General features: G+C 53.5%; 1 protein-coding gene across 1 annotated transcript; it reads right to left on the minus strand.

Moving 5' to 3' along the window:
* Window positions 1-8,049: 8,049 nt before the first annotated feature.
* Window positions 8,050-9,402, minus strand: POU3F1 (POU class 3 homeobox 1). The gene has a single exon (XM_049875938.1). It carries the CDS (start codon window positions 9,400-9,402, stop codon window positions 8,050-8,052), a length of 1,353 nt encoding a protein of 450 aa, XP_049731895.1.
* Between the last annotated feature and the right edge of the window lie 14,359 nt (window positions 9,403-23,761).

Consider the following 23,761-nt stretch of genomic DNA (forward strand, 5'->3'; position numbering starts at 1 on the left):
TGATGATACTAGGCAAGTCATCCAACTTCCTTGAACCTCAAGAGATTAACCTGGCTGTAGGGTGGAAGAGATCCTAGCCAATTAGCTCTAACACCTTTGGTCCCCAGCTTCTATCCCCAGCCCACTCCTGAATTCCGGAACTTCCCCTGCTCTGGGCACATACTGAAATCCTGAACACCACTGTTGGTCCCAGCAGGGGATACGAAAAGTCCACGGGCCGGGGAGTTAGATAAAATGGGTTTTATCCCAGGTTCCATCACTAAGTGGATTGACACAGTGGCTGCAGTAACGGGCTCAAGCATAACAATGATTGTGAGGATGGTGCAGGACTGGGCAGTGTTTCATTCTGTTGTACGTAGGGTTGCTATGAGTCAGAACCGACTTGATGGCACCTAACAACAATATCACTAACTGGAGTCCCCGAATGGTGCAAATGGTTAACGTGCTTGCTGCTAACTGAAAGGCTGGTGGTTCAAGTCTGCCCAGAGACTCCTTGGAAGAAAGGCCTGGCAATCTACTTCTGAAAAAATAGCCACTGGAAACCCTATGGAGCACAATTGTACTCTGACATACATGGGGTTGCCATGAGTTGGAACTGTCTTGATGGCAAGCGGTGCGGTATCATTAACTAGTGGTGCCACCTTGAACAGGTCACTAAACCTCTCCAGGCACTAGTTTCTTAATCTGTAAAATAGAGATAATTAATGTGAGATAATAAAGATAAACCACAAAGTGCTGGGTAAGTACTATGTTAGAGAGCCTTGGATAGGGCAAGGCCTATGGTATGAGTTCATTAAAAAATAAATTGAACCTGTTGCTGTTGAGTCGATTCTGACTCATGGCGACACCGTGTGTCACAGAGTAGAACTGCTCCGTCAAGTTTTCTTGGCTGTAATCTTTATGGAACCAGATCACCAGGCCTTTCTCTTTCAGGGTGTTGCTGGCTGAGCTTGAACTGCCAACCTCTCTTAGGTTAGTAGTCTAGCACAAACTGTTTGCTCTACCCAGGGACCTTGAAAGTTTGTTACATTTTGGTTTGCTTCATTCACTTGTCACTTGAACTTCCCTCATTCACAGTGCCCTGCCCAGGACCCTATAACAAAACAGCTTTCATTCATTGATCACCTACTTATGCTAAGCACTATATAGGTGTACATTGTTCCACTTAATTCTCAAAATAACCCTATAACATAGGGACCACCATTGTCAGCATATCAGGAAACTGAGGCACGGAAAGGGTAAGTAGCTGGCCTAAGGCCACACAGCTGATAAATGGTAAAGCCAGGATTTGTACTTGGGTCTGTGTGATGCCACAGGCCCATGTGCTTCCCCATTCTGCACTCTGCCTCCCCCGAGACAAGGAGAGCTTCCTGAGGGACTTTGATGAGAATGAGAGAAGGCAGGTGACCCACAGCTGGAGGGCCAGGTCTCCCTATGAGCTGCTTGGGTCAGCTCTGCCAGGTTCCGAGTAGACGGGGCACCCCCTCCCCAGGCCTGTCCAGCCCTTGGGAAAGGCCAAGGGGGGCGAGAACATTCCACCTCAAGCATTGAGAGCAGCAGCAGGGCCGCATCCAGGTCTGCTCTGGCTCTCCCTCCTGTTCAGAGCTGAATAATCAGGAGTCTTTGAAGAAGGATTTCTGAAAAGCCATCAGGAGTGAATCATTGACTTAGGTAGGCGATGAATCAACGGGGAGTTCATAAAACGGCAAATGAATTGGGTGTGAGAGCGACGGAGCCACGGCTGTTCCCCAGAACCCTCTGGGGACAGAGAGCAGGGAGGAAAGAAATAAAAATAACATGGGGCCTTCCGCCTGCTACAAACCCGAGTCAGCCCCTCCTTCCATGTGGAAAGACAGAGTGGGACAGAGGGATGAGACTCGCTGGTGGGTGCCGAGGGGCCAGAGGGAGGCTGCTGGGGTACTCCTAGCTGCCTGGGTCCAGGCTGTGGGTGTAATTAGCAAATGCCTTTTTTCCCTTCTTTTCAGGAGCCCTCACAAGAAAGAACACTGATTTTGACGAACACCCAAAATAATGTGAGATCAGGCACCATGCATTATGCATGAGGTCTGATTTAACATGAACATTATTTCTTGTGTACGAGACCATATGCCTCCGTGCTGTCTCTGCGGCCTAGGAATACCCAGACCCACCCTGGCCAGGCGCCGCAGCAGAGACATGTCCACTGGTGTATGTGTGTGGGGGGTGGGAGTTGAGGCACAGCCTCCAGGGACTTAGCTTATTTGAGGAGAGCCCACTCAGATGCCTGGTGGTGGGTGGGTGGTAGGAGGTGGGTCATGCCCCTGGAGATACACCAGGGAGCTCGGGGTAGGTGTGATGGTGTGAAAGTGCCACTGTGTGTGTGTCTGTGCGTGTGTGACATCAGGAGCCCGTGACTAGGTGATGCAGCGCAGGCTCATATGCATGGCGACGTGGGTGCCTGTGCGTAGCTGAGGTTTTGCTGCAGGAGATGGATGGCGGCAGGAACAGATAGATCTAATTGCTGTGTGTGTTTGTATATATACACGCATATGTATGTGTGGGGGTGTGTGTTTAAAAAATAAGATCACACATACATACAAACACACAGCCTAACTTTAATTATCTGAACGGAGCAGGAAGAGATCTGGGTGGAGCTGGGACAATGACGGGCAGGGATGTGTTTGGAAAGCGGTTTGTGGGGGTAAGCACTTGGAAATCCTAAGAGAAAGGGACCTCATCAATGCTACAAAGGATGAGTGTGTGTGCTTAGCCAGGTGCCAGGTACCTGGTGACTCTGGGGAGCTCAGTGCCAGAAGACCAGAAAGCTGGAACTGGACAGCCAGAACGTTGGTGTGGCCATGGGTGTGTAAGCATGTGAGTCTGTGTGTGTGTGTGTGTGTGAATGAGTGAGTTGGCAAGGGTTTTAGCAGGCTTGAGAAGAGGAGTGATGATGATGAGTGTGAGGGGGAGAGAGACAGAGGAGGTGGTGAACAAATGGTGGTGAATTTCCGAGAGTGGCTGTGCAAACGGGTGTGGTGGTAGATTTGAGAGGGAAGGGTCATGGGCAAGCATGTGTGTGTATGTGTGCACGTGTGCGTGTGTGTGTGTGCGTGGAACAGCGTTGCTTCCTTTGGAGGCTAAAGTTGTCTCAGCTCTAGCTGGACTCCTTCAGCGGACTAGCCACCTTGAAGCTGATTTGTCTGGTGGGGAACGCTCAGTACCGAGATGGCCCTGGAGTCTGCTGCCATGTCCCAGCTCAGGGACCAATAGAGGGCAGTCCTCCCACATGGAGGCCTTGGAGGTGGCAATAGGAACTCTGAATGATTGGTCAAACACTTCCTCCAGGGTCTTCAAATAAGCCAGGCAGGGACCAAACCGATGGTTCCAGCTGCCTCTGGCCTCAGTCGCTAAACTGGTGCTCTGGATTGATGATTGTTTTTGCTAAGCTTAGGAGAAGCAGCTGTGCCAGATGCCGAACTTCCTTTCTTTCCTCTCCCTGTTCAGGTGAGGGCCCCAAGGAGGAAGGCAGAGTGGATCTGGATGTGCTATTGGGAGCTTGCCCTTCCCACATGCGGGCCCAGAGCCTCTCCAGAAGAAGCTGAGTTCCAAACAGCTCAAGGTGGGCAGCTGTGGTTGGGGCTTGGCTAGTCCTGTGGACACCTAATCGAGGCCTGGGGTCATGGGGTGACTAGGCTTGTGCAGGACCTAAGCCACCCAGAACATAAGCTAGTGCATCTTCCTGGGATAGGAGGTGTGGGAGAATATAGGTGTCTTTGGGGCTCTAGTAGAGGCTGTGTCTGGCACAGTCAGGCTCCTTACTCAGGGCAAGACACCTTCTGGGTTTGCCTTGATGACCACGGGCGACCACAATAGCCACCTTCCTTCCCACATTAGTCAACCTCCACCCTGCAAATGCTCTCCTAGCTCAAAGCATTAACAGTGTAGCATGGATTCCCTCCCCAGCCTACTCTGCAAGCAGCTATGGATTTGCACACACAGTGGTACACACACGTATTTGTACACCAACATGCAGAGGTTCACATGGGGAGGGTAAAGCTCTGACTACCAGAATATGTGGCTAAATTGACCATAGAAAATAATTTTGTTTAAATGAGAATGGAAGGGAGGTGGGATCAGAAAATTCCAAACCTGCTAGCGACAGCTTTGGCTTCCTCTGAAGTCAATGCTAGGGACAGCTGCCTCTCTTGAACGAAAGAAAGTCTGAGGTTCTCATGAGCAAGCAGGTACATACACATACACATGAGGTGGAGAAACCAAAGTGGAGCCGAGCTAACTCCTTCTCCACTCTCTAGTCTATCCAGGGAGTGAGATTTGATGGGACAAAATATTTCTCTCCCTATGGTTTTCATCTTACAAAGTCAAACTTGCTGAGGTTCTTCCTGTTCATCCCTAGGCTGGAGAAGGGGGGAAGCAGCCCCATGCTTCATGTGACCAAGGGATTGGTCACTGAAGGTAGCAGTTCCAGGCTGTTGTCTCACTAAGCAAAATCCTCACAAAGTGCAAGATTGTCTTCTACCCTTTTTACCACTTTTTGTTTTTTGTTCTACTCCTCAGCTGCTGCTGGTTCTTGGGAGGCCGCTTTGTTTTGTTGTTTTTGAGTTGATTTGCTTAAATAATAAACCTACCCTCTTGTGCAGGATTAAGCAGACAATTAGGAAATCAATCAATCAATTCGTGTCAGCTGCAGGCTGAGCTAGTGAAAGGCCCCGTCCTTCCAGTCGCCCTTACCAACCTCAAAACCTGCTGAGGCTCAGAGTGGGGCGCAGGCAGTGGGGGAGCTCTGAGCTTCATTTGCTTCCATTTCAGGGCCCTGAGGCTGAGACAAATCCAGGAATGGAGAAATTAGGAGGGAGTGAGGGGAATGTGCGACTGCTTCGAAGTTGCGTACTTAGGGGAAGGGGAAATGAGAGGTCAAGGTAGGGTGACAGCAGCTCCTGGCCACGTGGCCAACATGCCGGCCAGTTCCCAGTTTCTTCTTTAAGAAGCACCAGTGGGAGGCTCACTGGCCTACCAGCATGGGGAACAGCAGGGATGCTGGTGCCAATTACAGGGCTAATCGCTCACTAGGCTGGACTGAAGGAGGGAAATGAAAAAAACCAAAGTAGTGAGCGGCTGAGCCTTTGAAGACAGCAGCGGCCTTTGCACTTGCAGACAATTCCCCCCAAGACTGAGGAGCAGAGGCCAGAAAGTCATGAGGAACTCACAGCATGGCACAGTCATCCTGAGCCCAGCACCCAGCTGGGGACCACCACCTCGGTGGCAGAAGAACACCTCTCTGGGCACCCCAATGCCGTTGTTTGAGCCAAGGCCTCTCCCTGGCCTGCGCTTGGGCAGTGTCCCTGGTAGGAGCCAACATACCCCCTTACGAGGGCTGTAACCTTCTCCCCTGCTAAGCAACTGTGCCCTTGCACCTTGGCTCCACGAAGAGTAAGAGAAACCTCATGCGGTCCCCTGAGAAGGGAAAAGAACTGCATTTTATGGGGTCAATAGAAAGAGCTGTTTTATTTGTATATTAAAGACTTGCTTTAATTTAAACCCCCTCCCCCCAAAAAATCTCAAGATCTTGACTGGGATACTGGTAGTCTTGGGCTTTGGACCTGGAATCGGATCTGCCTCCACCCATCCTGACCCTCGGGGATACTGTTGCTGAAGGCTTGAGAAGGGACTGTATCTACCGCTTCCCTGAGGCCAGTCCTCCAACAGGCAGATACATCACTCTCCGTGGGGTTCTTGGGTGCCCACCCCTGGAGAGATGCCATGTATTTCTTGTGGCACAGTTGTTTGTACCCCACTTCTCTCCAAGAGAAGTTGGGGCAGGTGGCTTGTTGAAAGAGAAGTAGGACTGGCTTTGCCCAAGCAAGTAGGCAGGGCTCCCTCCCCAGGCTGACTTAGCTCCATGAAACCACTGGCCCGATCTCTATCTAAGTCCTTAAAACTCTGCATGGATTCTGGTGGGCTTGGGTATCATTTGTCTGTGGGTACAGAGGCAGCTGCGGCAGGCTGGCAGCCCTGAAAAGGCTTCCAGCTTCCCCAGGACTCAGAACAGTGCAGTTGGCTCGGCCTTACACATGGAATTACAAAGCGAAACTAACATCATGGGTTGGGTGTCTGGCAGGGGGCACAGAGATGCCAGGCTGGTAGTCCAGCCCCGGCAGTCTTCTCCTTGGCCAAAAAGGGCAGTTGAATTGTGCCTGAGGAATGGCTGACCCCAGCTTGGTGTGGTGTCTGTCGTTCACTGTCCCAGGCCCTGGTCTGGTCTTGGGAGAGTCGGTTTATAGGATGAGGGCACGAAGCAGCTTCACCTTCCCTAAACACACTCACCTGGGGCAGGGGCCCAACTGTACCCTAAGTAACAGGCGGTCTGGTCCTGATACTGACCTGGAAAGGTCTGTGTGGTCACCTTCCTCCAACATCTCCCCAACTAGGGTCAGAAATTTAGGACAGGTGAACCAGGAAATCCCATCACTTCACCCCACAATCAACCCAGCCCTGGCAGTAAAGAGGACAGGACACAGCCCTGGGGTACATGTTTATGTGAGTAATAAAATATTTACTATAACATAAATATAAAGGGAACTTCCCAGTCTACATTTTTTTGCAATAAAGATACAAAGAGAATGCACCAAAACATTGTTCCAAAAAAATAATAAAAATAAAATAACAAAATTTAAATTCAAACTGTAACAAACAGAACAAGACATGGAGAATAGGGGAAGCTCCAAACACATTCAGAAAATAAATAGAGATGGGTCAGAAATCCGGAAATCATATTAAAATGCCTTTTTCAGATTAGTCGTGTACAAAATCCTTTAGGATGGGGTGTGAAGGGGCAACCCAGAAAGCCAAAAATAAAAACCAAGCACAAAATGTTTCTTCTCCCCGCCAGTGTGTACATATCTCACATATTTACATGGTTCCCACCTCACCCCAAACTTGGGTAATTTCTCTCTTCACCTCCCTCAGCATCCCACATCTCAGGGGGTCAGCGGCCCGGAAAGGGAGCCGAGTGAAGTTGCAGGGAATCAGGCAGAAGGTTCTCAGGGAACGGCTGATTTCTACAGCTGGTTAAAACATCTCTCCAACTTTTCCAAGTTTCTTTTGTTAGTGGCCAGCAGGGCAGGGCCCCGCGGGGAGTGGGAGCCCTGCTGTGCGGTGGTCAGTCCGCAGCGGGGCAAAAGCCCGTTCCCATCCGGGTGTGTGTGGGATCGCAGACCCCTCCGGCGTGGCCGGGAACCGAGCCGGGGCTCGGATAAAACGAAACGAAAAAACGAACACTCCAATGTTTTTGTTTTGCTTTTTTGAGGGAGGGTAGGGGAAGGTACCGGGAAAAATAAATTAGGCTAGATTAAAGCTTTGGCTATTTCCTGCTTTATACACAGACGCGGCTCTCGCGGCCTCCCCTCCAGGGCCCGGATAAATACAGTATACAGCGATTTAAATTAAGGGCGCGGGCGGAGTTAGAAGGACCCCAGGAACCAAGAGGCTCCGCGAATAAATAAAAACCTTAAAAAACCAAACCCGGACTAAGGTGAAAGGGGTGGGGTGCATCCTTAGGGGAGAGAAAAGGCGTGGAGCGAATAAAGTGACAGCCCCCCGCCCTTTACCCGCAAGCCCGGGAGTCCGCGCCGGGTAGAGGGGATGGGGAACTCTCCTCACTTCGTCCTCTCTCCCGAGGAATCCCTGACCCCGCACCGCGTTACCTGTCGCTGTGGGGAGGTCGCTGCCGGGATCCGGCCCCGAACAGCCCGGGGGGCAGGGGCGGGGATCGTCGAGGGGATGGGGATAGGGAGCAGGCGTCGGGCAGAGTGCCCGGGGTGAGTTGGCGCGTTCCGGATCTTCGCTCCTCTCCCCGAGTCTCGGGCGCCGCAGCTTATCGGCGAAGCTGTCTTCGCCGATCGCCGGAGAGGGTCGTCCGGGTGTTTGGTTTTGTTCGAAAGTTTCTGGGCTTTTTGTAAAATCCAAAGCAACCGAACAAAAAGAGTCCAGGCCGCGCGAGCGGGCTGCGTGCCCGCGCCTCGCTGCGCACCGGCGGGGGCCCGGCCCGCGGGGTCACTGCACCGAGCCGGGCAGTGTGTGGTGATGGTGGTGGTGCAGGGCGGCAGGCGGGGGCGGCGGGGGTGCCGAGGGCGGCGATGCGCCACCCCCACCCGGCCCTAGCTCGCCGGGCGCATAAACGTCGTCCATGGGAGGGTGGCCGGTGCCGGCCGCCGGGGTCATGCGCTTCTCCTTCTGCCGCCGGTTGCAGAACCAGACGCGCACCACCTCCTTCTCCAGCTGCAGGCTGTCAGCCAGGCCCGTGATCTCGTGCGCCGAGGGCTTGGGGCACTTGAGAAAGTGGCTCTCGAGCGCGCCTTTGACCCCCACCTCGATGGACGTGCGCTTCTTGCGCTTGCGGCCCTGCGCCGCGATCTTGTCCAGGTTGGTGGGGCTGCCGCTGGACGAGTCGGTCTCCTCCAGCCACTTGTTGAGCAACGGCTTGAGCTTGCACATGTTCTTGAAGCTCAGCTGGAGGGCCTCGAAGCGGCATATCGTGGTCTGCGAGAACACGTTACCGTACAGTGTGCCCAGCGCCAGCCCCACGTCGGCTTGCGTGAAGCCCAGCTTGATGCGCCTCTGCTTGAATTGCTTGGCGAACTGCTCCAGGTCGTCCGAGCTGGGTGCGTCCTCGTCCGAGTGCTCGCCCACCGACGAACCGCCGCCGCCTGCGCCCGGGTGCAGGTGCGCCGCCGCCGCGTGCAGGCCGCCCGCGTGTGCGTGTCCGTGTGCGTGTCCGTGGGCGCCCAGGTGCGGCGGCGGCGACGGCTCCAGCTGCGCCTCGTGGCCGTCCTCGTGCAGCGCGTGGTGCATGCCCGGTCCCGCACCGCCGCCGCCCGCCGCCAGCATCCCCGCCAGGCCGCCGCCGCCGCCCCCAGGGTAGGCCGCCTGCGCATACAGCCCGAGCGGCTGGGGCTGATGACCCCCGCCAGCCCCTGGCGACGGCGACATGGCTGGGCCCAAGTGGTGCGCCGTGCCGCCCTGTGCCCACGCCGCGCCCGCATGGGCGGCCCCTTGGTGCACCAGGCGCGCGTGGAAGCCGCCGCTGCCACCGCCGTCGTCTCGGCCAGTGCTGCCACCGCCCGCCTTGCCGTGTTCCAAGTGTGGGCCGCCGGCCCAGTCGCCACCGCCGCCTCCTCCCGTGGGTAGCCATTGGGGGTGCGCTAGGCCCACGGGGTGGCCCGCGCCCGCGCCCAGCCACTCGTGGTGCATCAGCTTCTGCACTTCGCGGTACGCGGCGCCCGCGTGCAGCCGCTCGGCGGCCGCTGCCGCCGCTGCTGCCGCCGCGGCGTCCGGGTGCATGAGCGGCCCAGTGCCCCCGGCTCCGCCGCCGGGGCCCCGCGGCAGGTACTGCGCGGTTGTGGCCATGCCGCCCCGCGCCCTGCGCCGCGCCGCCGCCGCCGCCGCCGCCGCCGCCGCCGCCGCTGCCGCTCTGCTCCGTCTGCGGACCCCGCCGCCGCGCTCCGCGGGCTTAAAGCCGGGACCCGCTCGGCGCTCCGGAGCCCCACCCTACCCGCCGCCCATTGGCTGCCCGCGGAGCCGCCTCCCGCCCCCCCGGCCCCGGCCCCCGCCCCCCGCGCCAGCCTGCCGCTCGGCCCGGCCGCCCGGAGCTTGCCATTGGGCCTCGCTCCCGGGGTCCCGCGCGCCGGCCGTGCTGATTGGCTGCTGGGGCTTCATTCACTGCCCCTACAGTCAGCGTACACTCTCACGCCTCGGGGGCGCGGCCGCCACGTGGGGAGTGGCGCGGGGGTGGCACTGGGACCGCACCCCCTCTCATCCTGGCTGCGTGGGCCCGGCTTTCCCTCGGCAATGGAGATTCCGAGCCCGGGCAGTCCAACACTCCGCGCGTGCCTAATTCCCTCCTGGGTCCCGCCGGGGCGTCCAGAGGCAACGGCTGGGATTGCGGGCTCCGGGAGGCGCTCGGGCTCCGAGAAGCGGCTCAGCCCCGCTTTCCTCCCTTCTCAGTACCGCTGCCGGCGGGTCAGGATTCCCGCGGGTCTCGGCGGCTGCGAGCGGGAGGCGGTGCGGGTCCCCAGCTCGGCTCTGGTACGGCTGCTTACCTCGCCCGCGTCTCCTCCCGCAGTTTCCAGGGGGCACAGAGCTCTTCTCCGCGCCTCCCCGGACCGGTCTCGGTTTTCCTTGTTCTCCCTCTAGACCCAACGTCACAACTCCGCCGGACCTCCGCGGCCCCGAGAGCGCGCGGCGCGGACAGAACTGGACCGGCCCCGGCTTCACTCCTCGAGCACGCACCGCTTTCCCCGGTACCTCGGCCCAGGTGAGTACCGCGTGGACGGCTGGGAACCGGCGGCGGGAGGCAGCGGTGCTACGGGAAGATAGGAAGCTCCTGTATCCGGGCTGCGTTCCGGGGTCCGGAATGAGAGGACTTCGAGGTGGAGGCTGTGGCTCCAGGGAAAACGCCCTTGGCTGGGATGGTGGACACTGGGCCGAGGGGTACCTGTCTCGCGCCGCTGAAGCCTTCTCGCCCTTTCTCCAAGCCTGAAGGGCTCATTGGCCGGGGTCACCCCCCGGGAAACTTGCTGGAGGTGAGCAGTGGAATGGACTCAAGGAAAGGCGGCTGGCACTTGAGCGTGCATGCAGGGAGCTGTCCAGCTTCTAATGGGCCCTGGGCTGGAGTTTAGCTGGATTTGCCTGGGGCTGCTGAAAAGGGAGTTGGGTGAGGAGCCCATGTTGGAGAGGCAGGGTGTGGAATTTGGGTACCTCTTCATCCCTCCAAGTCTAGGAGGACTCCCCAAAGCATCCGGAGTGGACTTGGACCTCTGCTGCAGCCCAGTCTGTGACTCTTAACCCCAAGTTGGCCCCAGGCTGTGTGTGAATGAGCTGTAGTCTCTCCTCTTCCCCAGACTTGGGGTTCCAGGGAGTCTTCCAGCTGCTGGCCCGACCCCATTTTCCTCCTCAATCTAGCCTTCAATGGATTGACATATTCCAGGGCCCGGGCATCCCAGATCACAGAACGGAGCTGGGGGCCCAGCCAGCGTCCCACTGGATAAATCAGGACTGTGTAATAAAGCCTCAGCTGGAAGGTGTGTGAAGAAGGGTGATTGGGGGCTCAGGTAGATGCAGCTGCAGTGGAGATGGTTCTAAGGTGGTGGGGGCATAGTTGACAGTGACAAGTGTCATCCTGGGCACAGACTGTGCTCATCTGGGCCCTGAATGCCGCCCTAGGACCAGCCTCTGGCTAGTGCCCAAGGGATGGGGTAGGACAAGGCAGGGACCTTGGCTGACCATTGGCCACTGTCCTGAGCAGGCCCCTCAGGCACCACCCTAGCTGCAGGAGCTGCAATGGTGCCCTGTGTCTGAATCCATGTAGGGATGCTAGGTTTCACGGGACTCGCATAGGAAGTGGTCACCTTGAGGCAGCACAGGACCTCCTGGTTCACTCACCTCTCTGGTCCCTCTCCCAAGCCCTGGAGGTAGGACCAAAGCTGGGATGCCCATAGTGAAGGCTTCTCTCATGCCAGCTGTAGCCAGACCTGCATGACATTGACTCTTGGGCTGCCAACCCAGAGCTGCCACTATCCTACTGGACAAGAGTCCAGTCTCTCTAGCCCTTGATTTTCCTATCTGTCAATTGGGCATAGCACTAAGATAAGTCAGAGGGTGGTATGAGACAATGAGGATGAAGAGCTCTCAGTAAGGGCTTGTTGCTCTGGGTATTTCTATTGCTATTGCCCCATGAATGGGCAAGTTTCTCTCTTCTAACTAAATTTCAGTTTCCTCATCCCTAGAGTGAGGTTGCAGAAGTTTGGACCAGTTGATCTCTAAGGTCCTTCCAGCTCTGATGGTCTGTGATTCAATGAATCTGTCCCAGTTCCTGTTGGAGGAAGAGAAATGTCTGGGCATTAGACAGGTGTTGTGATGTCCTGCCTTTGGAATTGTCACTGAGACTTGAAGAACAATGACCAGTGGGCACGGTGTTTTACAAAGTGCTTTTACATTCATCATTCCATCTGTGCCTCTCAGCCCCATGAGAAAACAGTGCAGTTATTACTCCCAGGGCATAGTTGAGGGAACTGAGACCTGTCTAAGGGTGCAGAACCCATGGGGGCCCCGCTTCTCATTGTTCTCCCTGCTGCTGTGGGATGGCGGAGGGTACCTGTGGAGGTGGCTGGTTTGGCCATCACAGCAGAGAGAGCCCATGGCCCTGTCTCTGGTAGCTCTCCTGGGGCAGGCCAGGGTCAGCTGGAGCTCCCGAGGCTGTGTTCCCAGGCCTATGCTGAATTGAGGGGCGTCTGCAGCAAAGCAACAGCTGGGCTCCCAGCTTACCAGCACATGAGCCCAGCAAATCTCAATCCCAGCCCCATTATACCGATCAGTAGGTGTGTGACTTCGTGCAAGTTGCTTTCTTTACCTGCTTGAGCTTCAGTTTCTTCATCATAAAATGGGGACAATAATACCTGCTCCTCAGGATTGCTGTGAGGTTACAAGGATGAAATAAACCAACTGCCGTTGAGTCGGTGCCGACTAATGGCAAGCCCATGTGTGACACAGTAGAACTGAGCTCCCCAGGATTTTCGGTGGCTGACTTTTTAGAAGAAGATCCACAGACCCTTCTTCCAAGGTGCCTCTGGGTGGACTCAAACTGCCAACTGAGCAGCTGAATGTGTTAACCGTTTGCACCATTCAGGGACTCACAAGGATGAAATACAGCATGTTAGACACCCACTGCATGTCAGAGACTTTCTCTGCGGTGAGCAGCAGTGTGAACTAGGAGAGGGTAAAATTTCTTTCTCAGCTTTGGACTCTTTAGACTCTATACAAGATACGGGCTTGGTCTTGAATCAAAGCTTTCTTGTGTTTGAGAGCTATGTTTCCTCCAAGAAATCTGGACATCCTCCTTACTCTCGCTCCCACAGATTCTGTGTGGGATACTGGGGCTGTGACATGGCCATTGGTAGCCCCTCTCCCCAGGAGTGCCACTCGCACAGACTGCAGAGAACTTGTCCTCAGACCCACCACACACAATCACAGGGGCACACGCGGAAGCCGGAACCCACCTGCCCCTTGCTGACACGGAATGGTTCAGGCATGCGAACGAATGTGCATTCATGCACACATCACACAGATATACACATGCAACCTAGCACATGTTCACAATAGGGACACGAGGACTCACACCATTAGGCTGATCGCTGTAGTCACAGATAACAACACACAATGAGAAAGACAGACATGTCTAAATGGGAAAATGCATAGAACTCACAAGTAAGCTGCAATAGGCTCAAATAGGCATTCCTTCACTGACGCTGTTATACACAGGACCTCTAGGCCCTCAGGGTGGAAAACGTGGGAACTCTTAGCTGGCTTGCCGATTTACAAGCATAGGCACACCCTCGTATTTGCACACAGAGTAGGCACATAAGCTCTCTGACCCAGAAGCACACAGATACAGAGGCCCACCCCCCTCACATCACAAACATCCAAACATGCACGCACACACCCTGTAGGAATGAACAGGTTTGCACAAGGGACAGAAAGCAGAGGAAGGGATGTGCCCAAGCCAGAGTTTGGTCCCCACAGTTCAGCAATGCTAACTCCAAGGAAGCACGGAAGCCCTTTTTATCCTATATTTGTTTTCGTTTTCGTTGTTTGTGGAGGGCAGTTCCCAGCCAGGCCGCCGCCAGACTCAGAAGCTCCCAGGCCTCTGTCCCCAGCAGGGCCCCTGCCCAGCCTGCCCCCAGGCCAGGAGCTGCTGGGGTTTCCCAGAGCGGCATGGCCTCTGCCAGGCCCTGGAGTGTGACTGAACGCCTGCTCATTTGACACAGGTCACCGAGCCTCCAGCAGATGGGGCCCTCGCTGTGGGGGGGTCTGAGATCGAGGGGCTGAAGGGGCAGGGGGTGGTAGTGGGGGAGGCTGTACAGCTCTAGCTGCACACGCTCTGTAAAGCCCTGGGTCACAGATGCAAACCTCCCTGATCCACGGTCACGTTCTGCCTGATAGGCCCAGGCACACAGCCACACTCATGGGGAGTCACCATCAGTCTCCCCCGGCCATATACTCACCCTGGCATTCCAGACACACATCCCAGACAGGCGAGCCTACACAATGCCACACCAAGCCCACATCTGGGAGGGAGAAGAGAGGGGCAGTCTTGCTGAGAATCTCCTGCAGGCAGCTGGGTCCGGCTGCTTCCCCCTCTGAACCCTTGGCCAGTCAGCTCTCTGAGTCTGGGAAGCGTTGAGAGCAGATGGAGCTGCAGAGCCAAGGCCTTTTCAGTTCTGAGGAAGACAGGCCCAGGACACTCACCTGGGTTCCTTGCAAGCCAGGACTGCTGACAAGAGCTAGCGAGAGGAAGGATCAGGGGCCACGCAGAGGGCTGCTGGAGGAGTTGCTGTCTTGGGGTGCCTTCCCGTGTGTGTGGGCTTTGAGTCTTTGTCAGAGGCTAGCTGGGTCAGCCCCGGGGCGGGGGGCGGCGGGGGGTGGAGCACGGTGGGAGGCAGCTCTCAGGTCTCCCTTTCCCTTCTGTTAGTCTTTTCCGGTTGCTGTTGACCCTGACTCACGGTGACCCCATGTGTGTCAGAGCTGTACCCCATAGTATTTTCAACGGTTGGTTTTTCAGAAGTATGTCATCAGAACTGTCTTCTGAGGAGCCTCTTAGTGGATGAAAACCTGCAGTCATTCAGGTTAGCAGTGGAGCGACTTCACCGTTTGTACCACCCAGGGACCTCCTCATGTCCTTGATCTTGTGTTTGCAGAGTGCCAAGGGTCTGAGTTCCATCCTGGCCCTGACGCAGACCTGCTGGATGGCATTGGACCAGTCAGTCTCAGCTTCCTAATCTCTGTGAACCTCAGTGTCCTCTTAAGTAAACTGAGCTGGCTGGTCTCTGTTGAGCTGCTTGGGAAGGTGGAATGAAACCACTGCCCTGGTGAAAACTTGGAAAGGGCAAGTTCGACTTGGTTTTTCTCCCAGGCTGACTGGGGATGAGTAAGATGCTGTATGATCAGGAGGAGAACCTGCTCCCTCCCCCAGCTAGCTCTTTCTAAATAGTGTCAGGAGTGGCTACACCCACTGGGGTTGCCGCCCTCCGGGCTCTGGGCTGGAATGTGATTTTGACTGAAGAGTCTGGCAGGGTCTGGGCTATCACGGAGTCCCAGCCTGGGGCTGTGCCAGGGTCATCTTGTCCATCCTACCTCGGTGCAGGTTAGTCCCAGCTACACAACCACACGGATGAAGACTGCAATGGTGGTTCAGTGGTAGAACTCTTGCCTTCCCTACGGGAGAACAGGTTTGATTCCTGGCCGATGCCCCTCATGCGTAGCCACCACCCATCTGTCAGGAGAGGCTTACATGTGTCTATGATACTGAACAGGTTACAGCAGAACTTCCAGCTAGGACTAGGAAGAAAGTCCTGACAATCTACTTCTGAAAAACTTGCCAGTGAAAACCCTATGGGTCACAGCTGTCTGATCTTTAACCTGTCATGGGAATGGTGTAGGACTGGGCAGTGTTTCTTTCCATTATGCATGGGGTCACCGTGAGATAGGGGCTGACTCAAGGGCAGCTAACGCTAACAACAACAACAACTGCCATCCTGAAAGCTCTCCCTACGTGGGAAGTGATCACTGCTCTGAGTGCTCAGGCCCCCCTCTTTCTTTCTGCACTCAGTCCCTCCGGGTGTCCAGTACCTCTTCCTGTCTCGCTGGAGCCTAGGTCAGGCAGGGTGTGGTGGGAGGGGTGTTGCTGCCTTTGGCAGGGGAGAAGGAAGCAGTCTTACTTATTTAGTCTAAAGATTCCCTATCTCTCAGTCTTAGTGAAGGGGAGGAGGAATGGAAGGTGAAATATCTTTTTGGGATGAACTTTTCCTTGTATTCCGCACCCCCCTGCCCCCTGCCGCCTCAGCCCTATGGGCCTATGGGCCGGGGTGAGGGTGCTCCCATTGCATCAGTGGAATATTCAAATTAGGGATGGCCAATTGCACTTGAAATTTACTTCCACTTTTCTCAGAATGGCAGCCTCTGAGCTTGTGTTACTGCCCACGATCCAGTTATGCAGAACACGCTGTCTGCAAATCGGTAAATCATTAGCAGGGATTAATCACTCTGAAAGGCTGGGGCTGGGTTTTTGTTTTTTTTTCCCTTAACACACTTTTTATCTGGCTGGCTGCAAAATTCACCACCGCAGGGTGGGGCGGGGGCAGAGGGTGATACTTTAAGTCCTTGTCATCATGGTTAGAAGAGGTGAGGTGTCTTCTGGGTCTGGGCTTGACTTTGTGGCCCAAGTGAAGCTTGGGGATGAGCATCTTAGGCAGCACAATGGTGTGCTGGAGGCTGGGTGTGCTTGTATATGTGGTGGCTGTCAGCATGCTTGCATGAATTCGTGTGTTTGTATCCTATAAGATGCCCATAATGTTTGTGTGCTTGCGCTTGGTCTGTATTAATGTGTGAGGATTAGGATTCATAATCATGTCAGACAGTGCTTTTGTGTGAGAGTGGTTTTAATGTTAATTTATGTTTTGGGGATACTATTTTTTTGGGGGGGGATACTATTTTTGTGTGTGCGTGAGTACATCCCCTCGTGCGAGAGACCATGCGTCACCACCCTCAGCCTCAAGGTAGCCGAGAACAAGGCAGAACTACAGGGAGATCCCAGCCAGCTCCTGCTGGGGGGTGTGGCTCAAGGTTATGTATACATATTCATAAGCTGGCTGCCCTTGGGGCTGCCCTCTTGAGAAGAGTCAGTCTGAGCCCCCTGGGGGACCTCACTGGGCAGATGGACAGATGGGATATATTCTCAGTGTAACCTTCTCACTCCCACATCCCAGGTACAGTGGCTACTCCTCCCCCCATGGACCAGGAATATCCACTACCCCATTGCTCTGCATAGCCACAGTACACCCAGCTCTAGCTCCTGATAGGAGCTGTGTGGCCACAAGGGAGACAATCTTTTTCCTTCCAGACCCATGACCGCCTATGAGGACTCTTGTGGAAGGAAGGCCATTCTTCAGCCAGGACCAAGTGATGAGTGGGCCAGCCTCCTTTTGTCTTGCTTTCTTCCTAGCTTAACACAGCACAGCTTTGGAGCAGTCATTGTCGTCAGGAGCTATCAAGTCAATCATGACTCATAGGGACCCTACGTGACAGAGTCGAACTGCCCCAAAGTGTTTTCTAGGCTATAATCTTTATGGAAGCAGATCTTCAGGTCTTTCTCCTATGGAGCCACTGGGTGGGTTCGAACCGGCAACCTTTTGGTTAGCAGTCGGGTGCTGAACCGTTGCGCCAACAGGGCTCCTTAGTTACATTCTCAGGACATTGGGCAGAGTATATGTGTATGGGGATGAGGTCACAAGGCTTTCCCCTCCCCTTCTGTCCCAGAATGTGGGGTTTGAGGTTGGGCTTAGTGGGCCTGGTCCCCATATCAACCAACTCCTTCACACTGTATGGAATGCTACTGCTTTTAACACCACCCCCCCTCCACTCCAGCCACCTTTATAAGGTCACCTTGGATAGCTTGGGCATCACTGTCTACCACTCCACAGATGGTACAGGTGCCAGGTGCCCTGTGCTCTTGTATATGTGCCTCCTTCATTACTCTGCAATGTGTCCATCCCTCCCTCCCCTCCACGCAGTTGTCTAAACCAGAGTCAGAAGGAGGTGCCTCCTTGGCTTTTACAGGTAAGGAGGGTCTGGGAAGAGTTAGCGGGGCTCAGTGCTGGTTTTCCTCAGCTTTCTCGGGGGTAGTAGGTAGAGGGTGGAAGTGGCAGAAGGAGGATTTAGGAATTATGTTTTCCCAGGGACCTCTCAACATTTTTATATATCTTTGGTGGCAGACATCTGTCAGAGCTTAGGGTAGCATCTGCCTGGGCTGGAGACAACATCTGTTTAAGGCTGGGACACCTGGCAAAGCCCAGCACATTATCTGGCCCCGGGACAGCTTCTGTCTGGGCCCAGGACATGTGTCTGAACCTGGTATAACATCTGTCTGGGCCTGGTGCAACATATTCCTGGCCTGGGGGCAATGTCTGTTTGAGCCCTGGACATCTGCCTGACTTGGGGTTGTCTGCTGAACCTGGAATGATACCTGTCTGAGCCTGGGAATGGACTTGTCACTGCAGATAAAATCATGCCCAAGTCTCAGCTTTGGCTGTGGCTGACTGTAGAGTGTGTGCAGGACTCGCCTCCCTGCTGGCCTTTCTGGTAGAGAATAGCTCTTAGGTGGAGTGCCTCAGTTTACCTTCATTGTAGGCCTGTTGGCCTGGGTGCTCTGGGCACCTCAAGGGTTGGCCAAAATTCACATCCCAGTGACTCTAGCAGTTGCAACTAATGTCATGAAACAATGTGTATAAATTTTTGTATGAGAAATTAACTTGAGCTATAAACTTTCACCTGATGCATAATAATAATAATAAGAAAAAAATTCCAAAAAGTTAAAAAATGTTTCAGGGAAGTGGGCATGTTATAAAATCTAGTAGCTGGTCTAGGGTGTTTCTCCTTCCTCCAGTCGCTCTGGTGAGTCAGGCCAGAGTGCTCCTCTTAAGACACAACTCTGACGGTCACTTGTCTCCTGAGAAGCCTTCCATGGCTCCCCGTTACGTGCATCATCAGGTCCAAAGCCCCTGATGACCCAGCCCCTGCCAACCCTCTGTCCTCATTTTACCACTCCTTCTGCGTGCCCAGCGCATCCAGCAACATTGGGCTTCTGTTTGCTCACGCACACCAGGCCCTTCTATGTCTCCCTGCCTTTGCAGATGCTGTTGCCTCTCCTTGGAATGGCATTTCTCCTCCTTCACATCCTTCAAGTCCCAGCTCAATGTCACTCACTCAGGATGTCTTTTCGCGCCCTCTGTAGACTATGTCCCAGCTTCTGCACTGCTTCCACCCTATACAATGCTGACTATGTCTGCGTTAGCATTTATGGGGCTGCTTTGTCATTAACTATTTGTGTGTCTTTCCTGCTGGACTGTGAACTCCTTGGGGCAGGGACTGGCTCTGTTCCATCTCTGACTTCCCAGCACCCAGCCCAGTTCCTGGTCTGCAGAATGCCTGTTGAGTGACCACATGGCCATGCCATGGTGATCTCATTGCCTTTTTATTTATTTTTGTTTTAATGGAGTGCAGATGGGGGATACTACAGACAGTGGGCTTCAGCCTCAGGAAAGGAGATGGGGTTCAGAGAAGAAGGAGTTGTCTGTTTCGTCGTACCTGATTGGCCGACTGCAGCCAAGGGGCGGGTTATGGGCCCAGAGTGCCCTGGACAAGGGCCTTTTGGGGGTTCTGTCTGTGGTCTGGCTCTTGATCCATGACCAAGATGAAGATGTATACGATCCAAAGGTTTGGTACATTTGTGGCTGCCAAGAGCAGGAAGGGGCAGTAAAGGTCAGGTGGCCGCACCAGATGCAGACATAATAGCCTCTCTGTGGGTTGTGGGGGTGGGACTAAATCTAAGAAGGGTGACTCTCTGGGGTAAATGTCAGGACCTTCACCTGGGTCCAAACCCAACTCTTGAGGCAGGTGGGAGAACAGAGGCCTGACTTAGCTTGTGTGGAAAAGTTACAGGGTTCAGAGATTTGTTAAAGAGGAAAAGCCACGTAAGCTCTCGTTAATAGAAATCTTGTATCTATAGCAAACTGCTCTCACCAGTCAGGCCTACCTGGCCAGGTGTAGAGGGACACTGGCCCCTCTGTGTGTGTGGAGAGGGGCCCAAGTAGGAAGGTAGGTGAGGAGAGGTGAAGCTCCGGGGACATGGTTTTTTGCTTTCATGTTTTTTTTATTTCACCAAATAGGAGTGTCTTTATTGTTTTCATTGATGGTGAAAGCAATACAAGCTTGTTTGTAAAAATTCATATCCTCAGAAGTATATGAAATAGAAAGTGGAAGTCTTCCATTCATCTCTGCCACGCTCCTCATAACTAGTGTCCTACTTGGGTTTCAGAACTTTTTTGCATGGACCCACATTGTTTAATACTAATAGATAAGATTTATCAAGTCCCTACCATGTGTTTGAACTGTGCTAAGTGTTTCTACATGTATTTACATATTGCATTCTCACAAAAATACTATGAGTTAGGCCCAGCTAGTATTCCTATTTTACAAATGAAGAAACTGAGGTTTGGAGATGAACTGACTTGCCAAGGCTATCCAAGTAGCGATATATAGTATATATAAAGCCACTTGCCACCAAGTCGATTCTGATTCATGGTGACCCCCGTGTGTTTCAGAGTAGAACTGTTCCATAGGGTTTTCAATGGCTGTGATCTTTCCAAAATAAATTACCAGGCCTTTCTTCTGAGGTGCCTCTGGGTGGATTCAAACTGCCAGCCTTTTGGTTAGTAGCTAGGCACTTAACTGTCTGTACCACCCAGGGACACACACACACACTCGCTCTCTCTCTATATATGTTTTAATTTGTATTTATGGCTTTTTTTGAGAAAAGATGGAACCACAGTACGTGCAGTATTCTGTAACCTGTGTTTTCATTAGCAATATATTGTGGATGTGCGTATCTGTTTTTTTTTTTTTTATACATGCCACTCATTTTACCATTTTCTATGGCTGTATAATATTCATAATGTGTAGACATTCTGTAATTTATTTAAGCAACCCACCACTCAGGAACACTTTGATTGTAGCTACTGTCCTTGAATATCTGCAGGGCTGTCCTCCCCAAGGAGAAGAGTTTAGACCAAGCCATGGATGTTTAGGGAAACAGGGTTTTGATTCAACTTTCTAAGGGACCATCTTGACAGAGTGAGCTTCCTGACACTGGAAGGTGTAAGCAAAAGCATAGTAGCTGCCTCTTAGGAGTGCCACAGGAGGATTTTCGCAGTAGGCAATGGTTTGGGGGTGCGGTGGGGGCTGTGGAATAGTAGAAGGAGCACTGGCCTTATAGTAGGGAGGCCTGAGTTCAAGTCCCTGCTCTATCCCCCAGCAAACATCCTAGAGCCTCAGTTTCCTCATCTATAAAATGGAAGTAGAATACCACAGTAGTTATGATCAAGGACTCCGGAGCCAGGCAGACCTGATTTTGAGTAAGGGCTCTGTCTCTTGCCATCTGTGTGACCCTGGGGCAATTTGCTTAGACTCGCTAAGCTACAGTTTTCTCTGCAGTAACTCAGGAATAAAAATAGTCCATCCTTCCAGGTAAGTCATATTTTCGAGCATCTGTTTTGGAGCAGGACTTAGGGGTACAACAGTGGAAGAGACAAACAAGGCCCCTCTCCTCAGGAACCTACTTTCTAGAGGAGGAGGAAAGAGAAACGACCAGTAAACAAGTAACCAAACACAAAGAAAACTACAGATTGTGGTGTGTGTCATGAAGGGACTACGTTAGCTGACATGATAGAGTTGCTGGAAGGGTCTAGAATCAGTGGTGGAGAAAGACCTCTCTAAGGAGGTGAGGTTCGAGCTGAGACCTGCAGGATGGGAAGGGCCAGTCATACAGACAGCCATCGAAAAAGTGTTTTTGGCCAAGGAGACAGCAGACACAGGGGCCCCACTGTGTGCTGGGGTTTCCAAGGAAGAGAAGGGGGCCAGTGTTGCTGGAGCAGAATGAGCCAAGGAGAGAGAGCTGGAGCTGGGGTCCATGAAGGAGGTAGGTCAGGCCATGCAGGGCCTGGTAGAATGTGGTCAGGAGTCTGATACCCAGCTGAGGTTGAATCGCTACCTCCTAGTGTTGTCATGGAAACCCTGGTGGCATAGTGGTTAAGAGCTAAGGCTGCTAACTGAAAGGTCGGCAGTTTGAATCCACCAGGTGCTCCTTGGAAACCCTAGGGGGCAGTTCTTCTGTGTCCTGTATGGTCACTATGAGTTGGAACTAACTCGACAGCAATTTTTTTTTTTTTCTAGTGTTGTCATGAGGATTAAATGAGATCTGCATGGTGTCTTAGTTTGAATTTCCCCAGAAGCAGATCCCAAAACGTGGATTTGAATGCATGAGCCCTGGTGGTACAGTGGTTAACGCTTGGCTGCTAACTGAAAGGCTCTTGGTTTGAACCCACCCAGTGGTTCTATGGGAGAAAGACCTGGCAATCTGCTTCCATAAAGATTACAGCCTAGAAAATCCTATGGGGCAGTTCTGCTCTGTAACATGGGGTTGCTGTTGTCAGAATCCATTGGACCGCACCCAACAACAACAGCGGGAAAGTGATTTCAGCAAGCAGTGGTAGTGGAGCCAGAAGTGAGTCAGGCAAGGGGAGGAGACCCATAGATGGTGCCTCACCAAGCAAGCTGCGAGCTCCCACTGTGGGCCACTGGAGCGTAATCCCGCTGAGAACTTTTGAGTACTGCACATCTGAGAGTTACCCTACTGATGGGTGAGAGGGCTGGGTCATTTATATATCACATATCGGTCAGTCTGCTCCTGAGAGGGGAAAGTTAATTCCCCAGCACTTCAGGCCTGCCATGGTGGGGGCTGGGGGGCCGGGCAGAGCAGGCTTCTAAAAAAACCCAAAAGCCAATCCAGTTGCTGTCGAGTTGATTCTAACTCATGGTGACCCCATATGTGCAGAGTAGAACTGCTCCATAGAGTTTTCATGGCTGTGACCTTTCAGAAGCAGATCACCAGGCCTTTCCTCCAAGGCACGTCTGGGTGAGTTTGAACCGCCAACCTTTTCAGCTAGCCGTCGGATGCTTAAGTGTGCCACCCGGGGAATTCTAGCTGAGTACTTAACCATTTGTACCACTCAGGGACTTCTAGATGGCTCCTAGAGGCTGGAAAAAAGACCCTCAGGCAAAGATTCAGTTGCAGGCAGTTGGAAGTCAGAAATGGTAGGGTCTGGAGATATGGGATGGGGCACTGTCTGCTACAGGTGGAAATTCTATTATTATTAATGGTAGTAACAATAATAATTATTGTGAGGGTTAAATTAGATGATACTGCAAGTGCACATATACTGGGTGCTTACTAGGTACCAAGGGCCATTCTAAGCACTTTGCATGTTATCTTAATGCTTATAGTAGCTAACACATAGGAGAATGCCTGGCATGTAGTAGGTAATCAATAAACAGTGGTTGATACTCCCAACCTGTAGGTTCTAGAATCTCAGATGATGAGTCAGCGCACCCCTAGATTCCGAGGCCCCTTGTCCGAAACCTCCTGAGCAGCAGGCAGCCTCTCTGGTGCCTTGACATGCTGACTCAGCAGTGGAAGATGTAAATTCCTACCTTGGTTTGCATATGATTTACACATATTTATTTATGAGTGTCTTTGATTAACATCAAAGTGCCTCTGTGATTTTTCTACCAGGCTTCAGGGCCCTGCAGAGGGCATGGGTAGTGTGGATTTGGCTGCAGGCTCTGAGTGTGTGTGTGTCTGTGTGTGTGAGTGTGTGAGCTGTTGGGTGGGCGAGCTGTGGGTGGTGGCTGCAGGGTCAAGCGGTGGGTGGATTAGAGCCTGGAATGCTGGAGTGGGTGATGTGGGCAGTTGGTATGGGGTCGGGTGTCTGTCAGCACGTGGCAAGGTCTAGCTAAGGTGCTGGGAGATAGGGCACTGGAGCAAGTGACTGGGGGGCCTGGAGGTGGCCACGGTCTTGGAGAAGCCAGGACACCAGGTAAGCTTTTTGGGTAGGAGATCAGACCCAGGGAACCAGGAAGGACCTGGGGTCCAGGACAGGACACATGGGGGTGGCGAGGGCATGGGAACCAGGAAGGAGCTCAGAGGCAGAAAAGGGCCTCCCCCATGAACCCCCTCCCCTGGTGCTCCCCAGGGCAGAAATCCCCTGCTTGATGGCTCCGGGAGAGGGTGTGCTCTCTGCAGCAAGGCCTGTGACAGGAA

This window comes from Elephas maximus, chromosome 3 (assembly GCF_024166365.1).
Source record: "Elephas maximus indicus isolate mEleMax1 chromosome 3, mEleMax1 primary haplotype, whole genome shotgun sequence".
NCBI classification, from domain to species: domain Eukaryota; kingdom Metazoa; phylum Chordata; class Mammalia; order Proboscidea; family Elephantidae; genus Elephas; species Elephas maximus.